General features: G+C 42.6%; 1 protein-coding gene across 1 annotated transcript in view; it reads right to left on the reverse strand.

Annotated features, from left to right (window-relative positions):
- Positions 1-2284: 2284 nt before the first annotated feature.
- The window catches only part of zgc:136971 (S9 family peptidase), a 36305-nt gene continuing 21409 nt past the window's right edge, over positions 2285-17180 (reverse strand). The window contains exons 14-21 of the mRNA XM_022203321.2: positions 15313-15445; positions 11334-11417; positions 11179-11259; positions 10950-11038; positions 9644-9837; positions 9463-9565; positions 7980-8086; positions 2285-3209 (exon numbers count right to left, since the gene is read on the reverse strand). Coding sequence (XP_022059013.1) covers positions 3110-3209; positions 7980-8086; positions 9463-9565; positions 9644-9837; positions 10950-11038; positions 11179-11259; positions 11334-11417; positions 15313-15445 — 891 coding nt within the window. The 3' untranslated portion in view covers positions 2285-3109. The remainder of the gene's footprint in view (positions 3210-7979; positions 8087-9462; positions 9566-9643; positions 9838-10949; positions 11039-11178; positions 11260-11333; positions 11418-15312; positions 15446-17180) is intronic.

Below are 17180 nucleotides of genomic sequence, written 5' to 3' on the forward strand. Positions count from 1 at the left end.
CATCCGAAAATGGACAATAATGTCATTGTATAGTATGTCGTCCGAAAATGTTCCTAAAATGTCATAGTTTAGTATGTCGCCCAAAAATGTTCTAAAATGTCATAGTTTAGCATGTCGTCCGAAAATGGACAAAAACGTCATAGTATAGTACATCGCACGAAAATGGACAAAAAACGACGTTGTATAGTATGTCGTCAAAAATGTCACTGATATGGGGCGCCCGTATAGCTCAATGGGTTAAGCGGGTGGTTTTCCCAACAGGAGCTGGTGTCCTGGGTTCGATTCTTGATCGCGGCCATCGTAGTTTAGTATGTCACTCAAACATCACAGTTGAGTATATCGTCCAAAATGTCACTAAAACGTCATAGTTGAGAATGTTGTTTGAAAATGGACAAAAACATCATATGATATCATGTCATCCAAAAATGGACAAAAACGTCACAAGATAGTAAGTGTTCTGAAACGTCATATTTTAGTCTGTCGTCCAAAATGTCACTAAAATGTCATAGTTGAGTATGTTGTCCGAAAATGGACAAAAACGTCATAGTTTAGTATGTTGTTTGAAAATGGACAAAACATCATACTATATTATGTCATCCAAAAATGGACGAAAATGTCAGAGTATCGTATGTCGTCCAAAAATGGACAAAAACATCATAGTTTAGTCTGTCGTCCAAAATGTCACTAAAACGTCATAGTTTAGTATGTCGTCCAAAAATGGACAAAAATGTCATAGTATAGTATGTTGTCCGAAAATGGACAAAAACATCATACTATATTATGTCATCCAAAAATGGACAAAAACGTCATAGTATAGTATGTTGTCCGAAAATGGACAAAAACATCATACTATATAATGTCATCCAAAAATGGACAAAAACGTCATATTATAGTATGTCGTCCGAAATGGACAAAAGGTCATAGTATAGTATGTCGTCCAAAATCTCACTAAAAGGTCATAGTTTAGTATGTCGTCCAAAATGTGACAAAAACATCATAGTTTAGTATGTCGTCCAAAATGTCACTAAAATGTCATAGTTTAGTATGTCGTCCAAAAATGGACAAAAACGTCATAGTTTAGTATGTCGTCCGAAAATGGAAAAAAATGTCATAGTATCGTATGTTTTCCAAAAATGGACAAAAACATCATGCTATATTATGTCATCCAAAAATGGACAGAAACGACATATTATAGTATGTCGACCAAAATCTCACTATAACGTCACAGTTTAGTATGTCATCCGAAAATGGACAAAAATGTCATTGTATAGTATGTCGTCCGAAAATGTTCCTAAAACGTCATAGTTTAGTATGTCGCCCGAAAATGTTCTAAAATGTCATAGTTTAGCATGTCGTCCGAAAATGGACAAAAATGTCATTGTATAGTATGTCGTCCGAAAATGTTCCTAAAATGTCATAGTTTAGTATGTCGTCCGAAAATGTCACTAAAACGTCATAGTTTAGTATGTCGTCCGAAAAAGTCACTAAAACGTCATAGTTTAGTATGTCGACCAAAAATGGACGAAAATGTCATAGTTTAGTATGTCGTCCGAAAACGGAGAAAAACGTCATAGTTCAGTATGTTGCCCGAAAATGGACAAAAAGTCACAAGATAGGAAGTGATCCGAAAATGTCACTAAAACGTCATAGTCTAGTATGTCGTCCAAAGAAAACTGCTCTATAGTGTTTTTCACGGCCAACTTTACATTATTTCATCATATGGCATGTTTTTACGACATGTTGAAAAAATGTCTTTTTATTTTATTTTTTACATACTGTTGTGACGGCCCCATCCTGCTCTCGTGTGGTAGTCCTAATGTCTGTTTTTCCTTTAAGGAGCTGACAGCAGGAGGCGACCGAGGACGGCTAAGGGTCCAGTTTGTCTTCCGGCGCTCGAGTATAAAAGCTTGCTTCCGCTCTCGAGCTCAGGCTCTCTCCTCGCACTCACTCTGCGGCTGTTGGGGAGCGGCCCACATGGCTGGGCTGTTGCTGCCAGCGGCTTGATCTTGCACCTTCATGCATGCATTTTATTCTGCCACATCTGAAATCCTACTGATGTCATAAAGAAAACTGCTCTGTCGTGTTTTTCATGGCCTACATTATTTCATCATATGGCGTGTTTTATTATTTCATTTCATTTTTCCCCCTCATACTATTCTCCATTGATTCTCTATTTCCAGTGATGTACTCCCTGTGTACTATTTTTTCATTCCAGTACTCCCCAACCAAGGCAAAGCATTTTTGCCTGACAAAAGAGACAGACATAAAATACGGAACTACGCCATCAGTTTCTGAGATATTACATTTTATTTCAATGCAAAAAAATGCTAATTTGCGGTGATCTTTCTTCAACTACTTGGAGAAAAAGAACTAAAAACTTTGTCGTCATGTTTAAGCAACTGCTTCTTCCAGTTCCTGTGCCGCTGGAACCGTGACAAAATAAAAGCACCATAACATTAAAAATTACATCTTCAAAATAAAAGCATAGAAGGAACAGTTATTTTAACACTAGCAAAACAAAGGCTTGCCAAAAATGATGACCAACCAACCTGTAGAACAGTAATTTACAGTTTGGTATTCATACATAACATGCACATACAAAACACATGCCTGCACTCAGCACAAGGTCATTTTTTTATTAAATATTTCATCCGTCAGAAATGATACATCAACTGAGCATCCTTGGAGGAGTACTGCTCTCTGAGCGCTTTTCTAGTTTAGTGTGTCGTCTGAAATGTGACACAAAGTCACAAAAACATGAAATGAGCAGTAATCTACACATCAGTGGTTTTCAAGATTTCCTTTATTACATGCTCTGATTTTTTTTTTTTACAGTTAGGTGCATTGATATTAAAGGCAGTGGTCTGTCTGAGCTGTGTCCTATCAGAGTTTGCAGCAGAACTGAGGGCTGCACTACAAAGCCAGTTTAACAGTCACACTTTCTTCATGTCAGCTGTTCTCCAAAACCTCAAACCTCCCTCAGAAATAAGTCACTTATTCTCACTTTGATTTGGCAGAGCTCAGCAGGTTTAAGTTCATTCGGCTTCAGTGTTAATGAATGAATGTGTGTTGGTCGTGCAGCTCTCAGCTCCTGCAAACCTCCATCAGTTCAGAGATGCTGGTTCAGCCACAGCACCGTGTTCAGGAAGCAGTCTTCCTGCGTGTCCACTCTGGACAGAGAATGTCCGTCTTCTGGAAACCACAGCAACCTTCAAGAGAAGAAAAAACGGCAGACAGCTTAATGGCAGTTATTAGCTCTGATATGATTCCTTCCTGATGACACCAGGATCAGTCTGCTCTTCCTGTTTCTATCACAACTTCTACATCTGGTTTACTGTGTTTCTACCACCACAGCTTCTACATCAAAGACCTGCAAAGACTGTTCTCTGTTTCCCCAGTAACAAACCATGGATCACAAGCGACATAAAGGCAATTCTCAACCAGAAAAAACAAGCTTTTAGAGATGGTGACAAAGAACGGCTCAAAGAAGTGCAACATGAGTTGAAGAGGAGACTGAAAGCGGCAAAGATGGAATACAAAAAGAAGATAGAGAGGAATTTTCAACACAGTAACATCCGTGATGTGTGGAGAGGAATCAATACCATCTCTGGACACAACAATAAAAAGAGGAGGGAGCCAATAGTGGGTGATGTAGAAAGAGCTGATGAACTCAACTTGTTCTTCAACAGATTTGACACTGTGGACACACCTACTTCCATTGCTGCTCCTCCTCCTTCTCCTCAACATATGGAAATCCCCACTATAGCTCCTCCTCCTTCTCCTCCGTCTCCTACACGTCTCCACAGCTGCAGCCACTTCCGTTCCAGCACCTGTATCCATCTCTGTCACAGAGCTGAGATGTTGGAGCTTCAGAGACTTTGCTCTGGGAAGGCAGCTGGCCCAGATGGTGTATGTCCAAGGCTGCTTAAAGACTGTGCTGCACAACTGTGTCAACCTCTCCACAGGATCTTCAACCTGAGTCTACAGCTGGGGCGGGTGCCTGCTCTATGGAAAACATCCTGTATCGTACCGGTACCAAAAATCAAATGTCCGGCTGAACTAAATGATTACAGACCTATTGCTCTGACGTCACACATCATGAAAACTCTGGAGCGGCTGGTTTTACGTCTACTGAGGCTTGAGGTCAAAGACAAACTCGATTCCTTGCAGTTTGCATTCAAAGAACACATTAGAGTGGATGATGCCATCCTCTTCATGCTTCACCGTGCCCTGTCTCATCTGGAGGAACCTGGAGTTTATGTGAGAATCATGTTCTTTGGTTTTTCAAACGCATTCTACTCCATCCAACCCACCATCCTCAAAGACAAGCTCACAGAGATGGGAGTGGATCCTTCCTGTGTTTCATGGATCACAGATTACCTGACAGGAAGGCCACAGTTTGTCAGGCTGGGGAACTGTGTTTCTGGGACATTAATGAGTAGTACTGGGGCTCCACAAGGAACAGTCCTGGCTCCATTCCTGTTCACTCTGTATACATCTGACTTCAAATACAGCACTGAGTCCTGCCACATTCAGAAATACTCTGATGACACTGCTATGGTGGCATGTATCAGAAATGGACATGAAGCTGAATACAGAGATCTGATAAGTGCCTTCAGTGACTGGAGTCACAAAAACTGCTGCTACTCAACGCCTCAAAGACAAAGGAAATGATCATAGATTTCCACAGATCCAAACCCCCTCTTCAGCCAGTGAACACTCGTGGACATCGAGATGGTGACATCATATAAATATTTAGGTGTCCACCATGATAATAAGTTGGACTGGTCTACAAACGTAGACTTCATCTACAAAAAGGGCCAGAGCCGACTTTATTGCCTCAGAAGACTTCGATCACTAGACATCTGCAGTAAGATGCTGCAGATGTTTTATCAGTCTGTGGTAGCAAGTGTCCTGTTTTATGCTGCAGTCTGCTGGGGAGGCAGCATAAAACAGAAGGATGCAAGGCGTCTGAACAAACTGATTAAAAAAGCTGCTCTGTGGTTGGAATCAGATTGAACACATTGGAGGATGAAGTGGAGAGACGGACACTGAGCAAGATGGAGGCCATTCTGACAAACGTGGATCATCCACTTCACATCTGCCTCAATGAACAACGAAACATCAGCGGACAGCTCCTATCCCTGCAGGACTGGAAGATTCAGGACGTCTTTCTCACCAACAGCAATTAAACTATTTAATTCTAAAGTAAACAGATGAGACCAAACAATTGAATTTCCCTTCATCCATCCATCCATACAACACTTCATCCTCACTAGGGTCATGGGGGGTGCTGGAGTCTATCCCAGCTGACTCAGGTGAAGGCAGGGGACACCCTGGACAGGTCACCAGTCTGTCACAGGGCTAATTTCCCTTCAGGGATTAGTAAAGTTATTGTGTTGTATGTCTGGGTTACCGTGTTTCTACCATCATATCTTCTATGTCTGGGTTACCGTGTTTCTACCATCGTATCTTCTATGTCTGGGTTACCGTGTTTCTACCATCATATCTTCTATATCTGGGTTACTGTGTTTCTACCATCATATCTTCTATGTCTGGGTTACCGTGTTTCTACCATCGTATCTTCTATGTCTGGGTTACCGTGTTTCTACCATCATATCTTCTATGTCTGGGTTACCGTGTTTCTACCATCATATCTTCTATATCTGGGTTACCGTGTTTCTACCATCGTATCTTCTATGTCTGGGTTACCGTGTTTCTACCATCGTATCTTCTATGTCTGGGTTACCGTGTTTCTACCATCATATCTTCTATGTCTGGGTTACCGTGTTTCTACCATCATATCTTCTATGTCTGGGTTACCGTGTTTCTACCATCATATCTTCTATGTCTGGGTTACCGTGTTTCTACCATCATATCTTCTATATCTGGGTTACCGTGTTTCTACCATCGTATCTTCTATATCTGGGTTACCGTGTTTCTACCATCGTATCTTCTATGTCTGGGTTACCGTGTTTCTACCATCATATCTTCTATGTCTGGGTTACCGTGTTTCTACCATCATATCTTCTATGTCTGGGTTACCGTGTTTCTACCATCGTATCTTCTATGTCTGGGTTACCGTGTTTCTACCATCGTATCTTCTATGTCTGGGTTACCGTGTTTCTACCATCGTATCTTCTATGTCTGGGTTACCGTGTTTCTACCATCGTATCTTCTATGTCTGGGTTACCGTGTTTCTACCATCGTATCTTCTATGTCTGGGTTACCGTGTTTCTACCATCGTATCTTCTATATCTGGGTTACCGTGTTTCTACCATCATATCTTCTATATCTGGGTTACCGTGTTTCTACCATCATATCTTCTATATCTGGGTTACCGTGTTTCTACCATCATATCTTCTATATCTGGGTTACCGTGTTTCTACCATCATATCTTCTATATCTGGGTTACCGTGTTTCTACCATCATATCTTCTATGTCTGGGTTACCGTGTTTCTACCATCATATCTTCTATATCTGGGTTACCGTGTTTCTACCATCATATCTTCTATGTCTGGGTTACCGTGTTTCTACCATCATATCTTCTATATCTGGGTTACCGTGTTTCTACCATCATATCTTCTATATCTGGGTTACCGTGTTTCTACCATCATATCTTCTATATCTGGGTTACCGTGTTTCTACCATCATATCTTCTATGTCTGGGTTACCGTGTTTCTACCATCATATCTTCTATATCTGGGTTACCGTGTTTCTACCATCATATCTTCTATATCTGGGTTACCGTGTTTCTACCATCGTATCTTCTATATCTGGGTTACCGTGTTTCTACCATCATATCTTCTATGTCTGGGTTACCGTGTTTCTACCATCATATCTTCTATATCTGGGTTACCGTGTTTCTACCATCGTATCTTCTATATCTGGGTTACCGTGTTTCTACCATCGTATCTTCTATATCTGGGTTACCGTGTTTCTACCATCATATCTTCTATGTCTGGGTTACCGTGTTTCTACCATCATATCTTCTATGTCTGGGTTACCGTGTTTCTACCGTCATATCTTCTATGTCTGGGTTACCGTGTTTCTACCATCGTATCTTCTATATCTGGGTTACCGTGTTTCTACCATCGTATCTTCTATATCTGGGTTACCGTGTTTCTACCATCATATCTTCTATGTCTGGGTTACCGTGTTTCTACCATCGTATCTTCTATGTCTGGGTTACCGTGTTTCTACCATCATATCTTCTATGTCTGGGTTACCGTGTTTCTACCATCATATCTTCTATATCTGGGTTACCGTGTTTCTACCATCATATCTTCTATGTCTGGGTTACCGTGTTTCTACCATCATATCTTCTATGTCTGGGTTACCGTGTTTCTACCATCATATCTTCTATGTCTGGGTTACTGTGTTTCTACCATCATATCTTCTATGTCTGGGTTACTGTGTTTCTACCATCATATCTTCTATGTCTGGGTTACCGTGTTTCTACCATCATATCTTCTATGTCTGGGTTACCGTGTTTCTACCATCATATCTTCTATGTCTGGGTTACCGTGTTTCTACCATCATATCTTCTATGTCTGGGTTACTGTGTTTCTACCATCATATCTTCTATGTCTGGGTTACCGTGTTTCTACCATCATATCTTCTATATCTGGGTTACTGTGTTTCTACCATCATATCTTCTATATCTGGGTTACTGTGTTTCTACCATCATATCTCCTATGTCTGGGTTACCGTGTTTCTACCATCGTATCTTCTATGTCTGGGTTACCGTGTTTCTACCATCATATCTTCTATGTCTGGGTTACCGTGTTTCTACCATCATATCTTCTATGTCTGGGTTACCGTGTTTCTACCATCATATCTTCTATATCTGGGTTACCGTGTTTCTACCATCGTATCTTCTATGTCTGGGTTACCGTGTTTCTACCATCATATCTTCTATGTCTGGGTTACCGTGTTTCTACCATCATATCTTCTATGTCTGGGTTACCGTGTCGTACCTGACAGGTGAACCTCGGCTTTTCAGGGCCTTGTAGAGCTCCAGACCTTGGTGAGGAGAAACTCTTCTGTCTCTTCCTCCCAGCATCAGCAGCACCGGAGCCTTGATCTGACAGCAGAGGAAACACGAAGCATGATGACCTCCTTCTAACTTGTGGAGGTTTCAGACTGCTCTAAACCAAATATAATCTATCTTCACTAAGCATTGCAGCGTTGTTTTAAAGTGGCACCACTTTCAGGATCTTCTCATCAGCAGGTAAAAACATTCAGAAATGTAATGTACGCTTCATTTTTTTAAAGACAGCTCCAGAAGCTTCTTTTTAGCCCTCATCATCCCACAATGTTCTTTCTCCTGTTTCCTCTCTGTGGGTTCATTTTAGCTGCATTATAAGGTCGTCTATGGAAACAGGAGCTGCAGGGGAACATGAAGGGAACTAAGAAAAGCCTTCAGTGCAGAATGACACAGGTATGGTAGAAATCAAATAAAAATGTTATTTCTTTGGTTGATTATTTTGTAAAAACGGAAGAAAAAGCTGGAATCAGTGAATGCAGCATTATGGAATAATAATGATGAATATATTTTATTTATGCAGTTTTAATTTAATGTGGATCTTCATCCATCTGTTCTGTGTAAACAAACAGTCCCTGAATCCTTTAGTTTGTCAGACATGAATCAGTCGTGGTTTCTGGATTCCAAGCGCACAAGTTCTAGTATTTTACTAAATCTGGTGAGCTTAAGTGATTTATTTTGTCTAGTTCTTAAATGAGCCGGGTGAATAATCACAGTTTTAAGCTCACATTTGGTTCATTTTCCAATCAAACCAAAAGTCACGTGTGATGCCTTCAGGGACTGTGGGAAAGCGAAACATTCACAGCATTCTTTCTGTTCTGGCTCTAATAAATTATGGAATTTTGCCTTTTTTAACCCTCCTGTTGTCTTCATTTATGAACACCAAAAAATATTGTTTCCTTGTCTGAAAAAATCCAAAAATTCAGCAAAAAAAATTCCCCAAATTTCTGAAAATTTGCAAAACCTTCAGGAAGAAAATTCCAACAATTCGTTAAAAGTGTCATTTTTTGAAAATTCCCCAAATTTGGCAAGAAAATTCTTGTAATATTTTCAAAAAATGAGCAAAAATCTTCCAAAAAATCCTAAAAATAGCTAAAGTGATTCCATATAAATCAGTAAAACTTCTCTTATTTTCTTTAAGAACATTCACATAAAAATCATGTGAATGTTCTTAAAGAAACATTTTCAACATTTCGTTTTTCCACCAAAAATGTTCAAAGATTTGTCAAAAATGATGAAAATGTGGCCATCGGAAATGTTTTTCCCTTTAAAACGGGTCAATCTGACACCAGGGTTAAAGCTGCTGCTGGATCTGAGCGTTCAGAGTGTTTGGAACCTGCAGACTGACAGACTAAATGCTGGTTTTATGTACATTTTGGAGAGCAGATGTTAATCCAGATGTTAGTGAGTCCTACCTGAGCAGCGTGGCTGATGGGGGATTTGTGTAACATGGCAGCCAGAGCTTCAGCTGAGGGGATCTGGTCGTAGGAGAAGGGAAACCCAGCGCTGGTGTAACGCCTGGAGAGAGAAGAAGGTTCAGATCCTGACCTGTAGAGGAGGAAAAGCCTCCAGAGATACAGCAGCTATCTGTCTCACCAGTCCACGATGTCACTGGTTCCCAGCAGCGTAGCAGCGTTGATGACCGGGTTCCTCACTGCACACGCTCTGTAGAAGTCTGGGTACTGACCAATCAGATGACAGGACAGGAAACCGCCGTGAGAACCACCAATCACAGCCAAGCGTTTGGGGTCCAGACAGGCGTGGGTCTGCAACGCCGTGAGGACGGCCCTCTGGAGAAGAAGACAGTCAGAGAAGATCTGAGCAGCCAGATGATCGTCCTGCTGTCACAACAGATGGACTGCAAACAGTTTTTACCCACAATCCTCTGACTCCTGAACTCTAAACTACAATCTACAGCTTTAACCCTCGTGTCGTCCTGCAGGTCAAACTGACCCGTTTTAAAGTTTGAAAATGTGGAAAAAAACAATATATTTTCAGTTTCTGATGTCCACATTTTGAACATTTTTGGTGAAAAACAAAGACATGTTAAAAATGTTTCTTAAGATCATTCACATAAAAATCAACCAAAATCCAGTGAAAGTCGCTGGATTTTGGTTGATTTTTTTGTGAATGTTCTCAAAGAAAATAGAAGTTTTACTGATATGTATGGAATCACTTCAGATATTTTTAAGATCTTTTAAAAATAATTTTACTCATTTTTTGAAAGTATTTACAAGAATTTTCTTGCCACATTTGGGGGATTTTTTTAAATAAACTTTTAAGGAATTATTGGAATTTTTTTTTCTGACGGTTTTTCAAATCTAAAGTTTGAAAATGTGGGAAAAAATATTGCTTTAGATATTTTTAGGAGTTTTTTTGGGAAGACATTTATTTAATTCTTGAAAATATTTACAAGAACTTTTTTGCCAAATTTGGGGGATTTTCTATAAAACTTTTAAGGGAAACTTTTAAGAAATTATTGGAATTTTCTTCCTGAAGATTTTGCAAATTTTCAGAAATTTAGAGAATTTGTTTTTGCTGATTTTTTTGGATTTTTTTCAAAGGAGACAATATTTTTTGGTGCCTCTAAATGAGGACAACAGGAGGGTTGTTTATTCTGTTTTACTGTTTTTATTCGACCTCATTCCCTCTCTACTGGAGATATCTGGCCTCTTCTAAATATGATGGAATTCTGAATGATGTGTGATTTTATATGTCTAGTTTGTTTTAATGGCAGCTACTTATATTTCTGTCATGTATGATGACAATAAAGATGTTCTGTTCTATCCTCGCATCTCCATCTGACTGAAGTTTGTCACATTTCTGCTCACTGTGCTGCTATATTTACATATATTTATATGTTTTACTCTGTCCAGGACTACAGGTCAGGTAGAACCAATACCTGCACGTCTTTTACATCCTGGTTCCCGATCTGACCAATCAGAGACAGGATGCTATCCTGGCCGAACCCTGTGGATCCTCGGTAGTTCACTGGAGGACAGACATGAGGACAGAAGTTCAACCAAGAGAGAAAAGCTGGAAGACTTGCTCACATATTCATCCTCTCACAGCGTTCATCCTCTCACATTCATCCTCTCACATTCATCCTCTCACAGCGTTCAACCTCTCACCCATGAGCACCGCCAGGCCCAGTTTGACCAGTCCAGCTGTGGTGAAGTTCCACTCTGCAGGGGACTGGGAGTGAGGTCCACCTGGTGGAGAAAAAGCAGAACGCTAAAATAAACACCAAGAGTTCATTTTAGAACGAAGGAACCCACCAACACACCGTGAATGAAGACGACCAGCGGAGTCCTGCTTTCACCAAGAGGACGAGAAGGTTTCACCAGAAAGGCCCCGAAGTCCAAACCAGCTGGAGGAGAAAACACAGAGAACCTTAGAAGAACACAGAGAGAATGTCAGAGGAACAGAGAGAGAACGTCAGAGGAACAGAGAGAGAACGTCAGAGGAACAGAGAGAGAACGTCAGAGGAACAGAGAGAGAACCTCAGAGGAACAGAGAGAGAACGTCAGAGGAACAGAGCAGAACGTCAGAGGAACAGAGAGAGAACGTCAGAGGAACAGAGAGAGAACGTCAGAGGAACAGAGAGAGAACCTCAGAGGAACAGAGAGAGAACGTCAGAGGAACACAGAGAGAACGTCAGAGGAACAGAGCAGAACGTCAGAGGAACAGAGCAGAACGTCAGAGGAACAGAGAGAGAACGTCAGAGGAACAGAGAGAGAACGTCAGAGGAACAGAGAGAGAACGTCAGAGGAACAGAGAGAGAACGTCAGAGGAACAGAGAGAGAACGTCAGAGGAACACAGAGAGAACGTCAGAGGAACAGAGCAGAACGTCAGAGGAACAGAGCAGAACGTCAGAGGAACACAGAGAGAACGTCAGAGGAACACAGAGAGAACGTCAGAGGAACACAGAGAGAACGTCAGAGGAACACAGAGAGAACGTCAGAGGAACACAGAGAGAGAACGTCAGAGGAACAGAGAGAGAACGTCAGAGGAACACAGAGAGAACGTCAGAGGAACACAGAGAGAACGTCAGAGGAACACAGAGAGAACGTCAGAGGAACAGAGAGAGAACGTCAGAGGAACACAGAGAGAACGTCAGAGGAACAGAGAGAGAACCTCAGAGGAACAGAGAGAGAACGTCAGAGGAACACAGACAGAACATCAGAGGAACAGAGAGAGAACGTCAGAGGAACAGAGCAGAACGTCAGAGGAACACAGACAGAACATCAGAGGAACACAGACAGAACGTCAGAGGAACAGAGCAGAACGTCAGAGGAACAGAGCAGAACGTCAGAGGAACAGAGAGAGAACGTCAGAGGAACACAGAGAGAACGTCAGAGGAACAGAGAGAGAACGTCAGAGGAACACAGAGAGAACGTCAGAGGAACCCAGAGAGAACGTCAGAGGAACACAGAGAGAACGTCAGAGGAACACAGAGAGAACGTATGAGGAACAGAGAGAGAACATCAGAGGAACAGAGCAGAACGTCAGAGGAACAGAGAGAGAACGTCAGAGGAACACAGAGAGAATGTCAGAGGAACACAGAGAGAGAACCTCAGAGGAACACAGAGAGAACGTCAGAGGAACACAGAGAGAACGTCAGAGGAACACAGAGAGAACGTCAGAGGAACAGAGAGAGAACCTCAGAGGAACACAGAGAGAACGTCAGAGGAACACAGAGAGAACGTCAGAGGAACACAGAGAGAACGTCAGAGGAACACAGAGAGAACGTATGAGGAACAGAGAGAGAACGTCAGAGGAACAGAGCAGAACGTCAGAGGAACAGAGAGAGAACGTCAGAGGAACACAGAGAGAACGTCAGAGGAACAGAGAGAGAACCTCAGAGGAACACAGAGAGAACGTCAGAGGAACACAGAGAGAACGTCAGAGGAACACAGAGAGAACGTATGAGGAACAGAGAGAGAACGTCAGAGGAACACAGAGAGAATGTCAGAGGAACACAGAGAGAACGTCAGAGGAACACAGAGAGAATGTCAGAGGAACAAAGCAGAACGTCAGAGGAACAGAGCAGAACGTCAGAGGAACAGAGAGAGAACGTCAGAGGAACACAGAGAGAACGTCAGAGGAACACAGAGAGAACGTCAGAGGAACACAGAGAGAACGTCAGAGGAACACAGAGAGAATCTCAGAGGAACACAGAGAGAACGTCAGAGGAACAGAGAGAGAACCTCAGAGGAACAGAGAGAGAACGTCAGAGGAACACAGACAGAACATCAGAGGAACAGAGCAGAACGTCAGAGGAACAGAGAGAGAACGTCAGAGGAACAGAGAGAGAACGTCAGAGGAACAGAGCAGAACGTCAGAGGAACAGAGCAGAACGTCAGAGGAACAGAGAGAGAACGTCAGAGGAACACAGAGAGAACGTCAGAGGAACAGAGAGAGAACGTCAGAGGAACACAGAGAGAACGTCAGAGGAACACAGAGAGAACGTCAGAGGAACACAGAGAGAACGTATGAGGAACAGAGAGAGAACATCAGAGGAACAGAGCAGAACGTCAGAGGAACAGAGAGAGAACGTCAGAGGAACACAGAGAGAATGTCAGAGGAACACAGAGAGAACGTCAGAGGAACAGAGAGAGAACGTCAGAGGAACACAGAGAGAATGTCAGAGGAACACAGAGAGAATGTCAGAGGAACAAAGCAGAACGTCAGAGGAACAGAGAGAGAACGTCAGAGGAACACAGAGAGAACGTCAGAGGAACACAGAGAGAACGTCAGAGGAACACAGAGAGAACGTATGAGGAACAGAGAGAGAACGTCAGAGGAACAGAGCAGAACGTCAGAGGAACAGAGAGAGAACGTCAGAGGAACACAGAGAGAATGTCAGAGGAACACAGAGAGAACGTCAGAGGAACACAGAGAGAATGTCAGAGGAACAAAGCAGAACGTCAGAGGAACAGAGCAGAACGTCAGAGGAACAGAGAGAGAACGTCAGAGGAACAGAGAGAGAACGTCAGAGGAACACAGAGAGAACGTCAGAGGAACACAGAGAGAATCTCAGAGGAACACAGAGAGAACGTCAGAGGAACACAGAGAGAACGTCAGAGGAACAGAGAGAGAACGTCAGAGGAACAGAGAGAGAACGTCAGAGGAACAGAGAGAGAACGTCAGAGGAACAGAGCAGAATGTCAGAGGAACAGAGCAGAACGTCAGAGGAAAAGAGAGAGAACGTCAGAGGAACACAGAGAGAACGTCAGAGGAACACAGAGAGAACGTCAGAGGAACAGAGAGAGAACCTCAGAGGAACAGAGAGAGAACGTCAGAGGAACAGAGAGAGAACGTCAGAGGAACAGAGAGAGAACGTCAGAGGAACAGAGAGAGAACGTCAGAGGAACACAGACAGAACGTCAGAGGAACAGAGAGAGAACGTCAGAGGAACAGAGAGAGAACGTCAGAGGAACACAGAGAGAACGTCAGAGGAACAGAGAGAGAACCTCAGAGGAACAGAGAGAGAACGTCAGAGGAACAGAGAGAGAACCTCAGAGGAACAGAGAGAGAACGTCAGAGGAACACAGACAGAACGTCAGAGGAACAGCGCAGAACGTCAGAGGAACAGAGAGAGAACGTCAGAGGAACACAGACAGAACGTCAGAGGAACACAGACAGAACGTCAGAGGAACAGAGCAGAACGTCAGAGGAACAGAGAGAGAACGTCAGAGGAACACAGAGAGAACCTCAGAGGAACACAGAGAGAACGTCAGAGGAACACAGAGAGAACCTCAGAGGAACAGAGAGAGAATGTCAGAGGAACACAGAGAGAATCTCAGAGGAACACAGAGAGAACGTCAGAGGAACACAGAGAGAACCTCAGAGGAACAGAGAGAGAACCTCAGAGGAACAGAGAGAGAACGTCAGAGGAACACAGAGAGAACGTCAGAGGAACAGAGAGAGAACGTCAGAGGAACACAGAGAGAGAACGTCAGAGGAACACAGAGAGAACGTCAGAGGAACACAGAGAGAACGTCAGAGGAACAGAGAGAGAACGTCAGAGGAACAGAGAGAGAACGTCAGAGGAACACAGACAGAACGTCAGAGGAACAGAGAGAGAACGTCAGAGGAACACAGAGAGAACGTCAGAGGAACAGAGAGAGAACCTCAGAGGAACAGAGAGAGAATCTCAGAGGAACACAGAGAGAATCTCAGAGAAGCAGAAAGAGAACCTCAGAGGAACAGAGCATTGCTTTAGAAGAAGCTTCATACTGAAGCAGAGTCAGAAGCTCACAGTAGTGGTTGTTGTCCTCCTCTGGTGGAGGAGAAACATCTAAAATGGACCACTGGAAGTCGAAGGTCATGATGGGTTCCTGCAGAGTTCTCCAGGTTACAGCTGCACCTGCTGCTGGCAGGAAGCCCACCCTCTGAGGACACATGAGAGACACGTGGACATGGATAAACATCTCACTAATGCATCAAACTGGATTTAACCCTCTGAACTCCAGCAGTTTCTGGCTGTTTTTGTTTTTTTTATATTTTTCACTACAATATAAACTCCTGTATCTCCATGGAAACAGAACAATCATGCATGAAAGGAGAGGGAACTCAGAAATTTATTTTGTGCAACATGCCAGTTATAACCCACCCATCCATCCATCCACCCATCCATCCATCCACCCATCATCCACCATCCATCCATCCATCCACCATCCATCCATCCATCCATCCATCCATCCACCCATCCATCCATCCACCCACCCATCCATCCATCCACCATCCATCCATCCATCCATCCATCCATCCATCCATCCACCATCCATCCATCCATCCATCCACCCATCCATCCATCCACCCATCCATCCATCCATCCATCCATCCATCCTCTGTACACCGCTTTATCCTCACTAGGGTGGGGGTGGGGGTGGGGGGATGCTGGAGCCTTGACAGTTATAATGCCTCAAGTTATTTAAAAAAGGAAAAAAGTTGATTTTCTTTGACTTTGATGTTACAAAAAATGAAACAGCCTGAAATCAACATGCACAGCCTTTTCCACGTGCACACTGGTGTTCCAGCGTTGTTAAAGGGCTGACTGCATAGATATTTAACTCTACCCGTCTATTCTCTGCTCTGTGTGGACACTGCCTGCAGTTCAGTCGAGGACTTCCTGAGTCTGTGTCACATGACTGCTGGTTGCAGCTGATTTACTGATGGCTTCATGGTTCTTCTGAGGAACGCAGAATTTTTAGTTTTTTTTAACAAAATCTAGTTTACACATTTTAAAATGAGTCCTGTAGAAGAAAGTGATGTTGATGAAACGTCAGTTTTAAAGTTAAATTTAGATCATTTTCCAGCCTGAACATCACAGAAGAGTGGTCATGAGGAAACACAACAGCTTAGCTTTGGTGAATAATTCCAGATGGACCAACCGGACTGAAAACAGGTCATCATGTGGAATAACACCATGGTAACCAAAGGTCTTTTCCTATAATCACGTTTTTTGACTCCAACAACAGAATTGTGGGAACATTATCCTCCATGATAAACCTGTATCTATCTGTCTATATGAATATAAATATTTAAATTCATCATGTCATGTGTCACCATATCCATATGTAAATTCACTGTCATAATGGACATATGGTATATTCTCTCTGAGGGGGTTCTTGTTATTATATCTTTAGATTTTAGATCTGTTGCATTTTCTCGTAGTGTTTGTGCTTCTTTTCTGCCTCGTCTGTGGGGCAGGTTAGGGTCCTGGAACACGTAAAGTTTTCCTTATTAAACAGCTATTAAAGTTAGCAGCTAGTGGATCATTACAGACGAGTAGTTCAAGGACCTTTGAAAAGTCGAAAATCTGATGATTCTTGTTGTTTTTACAGTTTCTATTGAAAGTTGCAGATTTTTTGGAAAGTTCCATGTTTTTACTGGTTCAGAGGGTTAACGGTGTGTTAAATGTTTATTCAGGAATGTGTGTGTCTGTGGGTTATTTCTGCTGTCTGACCAGAGTGGGAGGTGTGTTGGGTTGGGTTATGGTTATGGTTAGTAGGATTAGGGTTATGTTAGTGTTATGGTTAGGGTTAGGTTTAGGGTTATTTCTGACCAGGGTGGGGAATGTTATGGTCATGGTTAGCCAGGGGTGGACTGGGACAAAAAATCAGC

The sequence above is a fragment of the Acanthochromis polyacanthus genome, chromosome 6 (assembly GCF_021347895.1).
Source record: "Acanthochromis polyacanthus isolate Apoly-LR-REF ecotype Palm Island chromosome 6, KAUST_Apoly_ChrSc, whole genome shotgun sequence".
NCBI lineage: Eukaryota > Metazoa > Chordata > Actinopteri > Pomacentridae > Acanthochromis > Acanthochromis polyacanthus.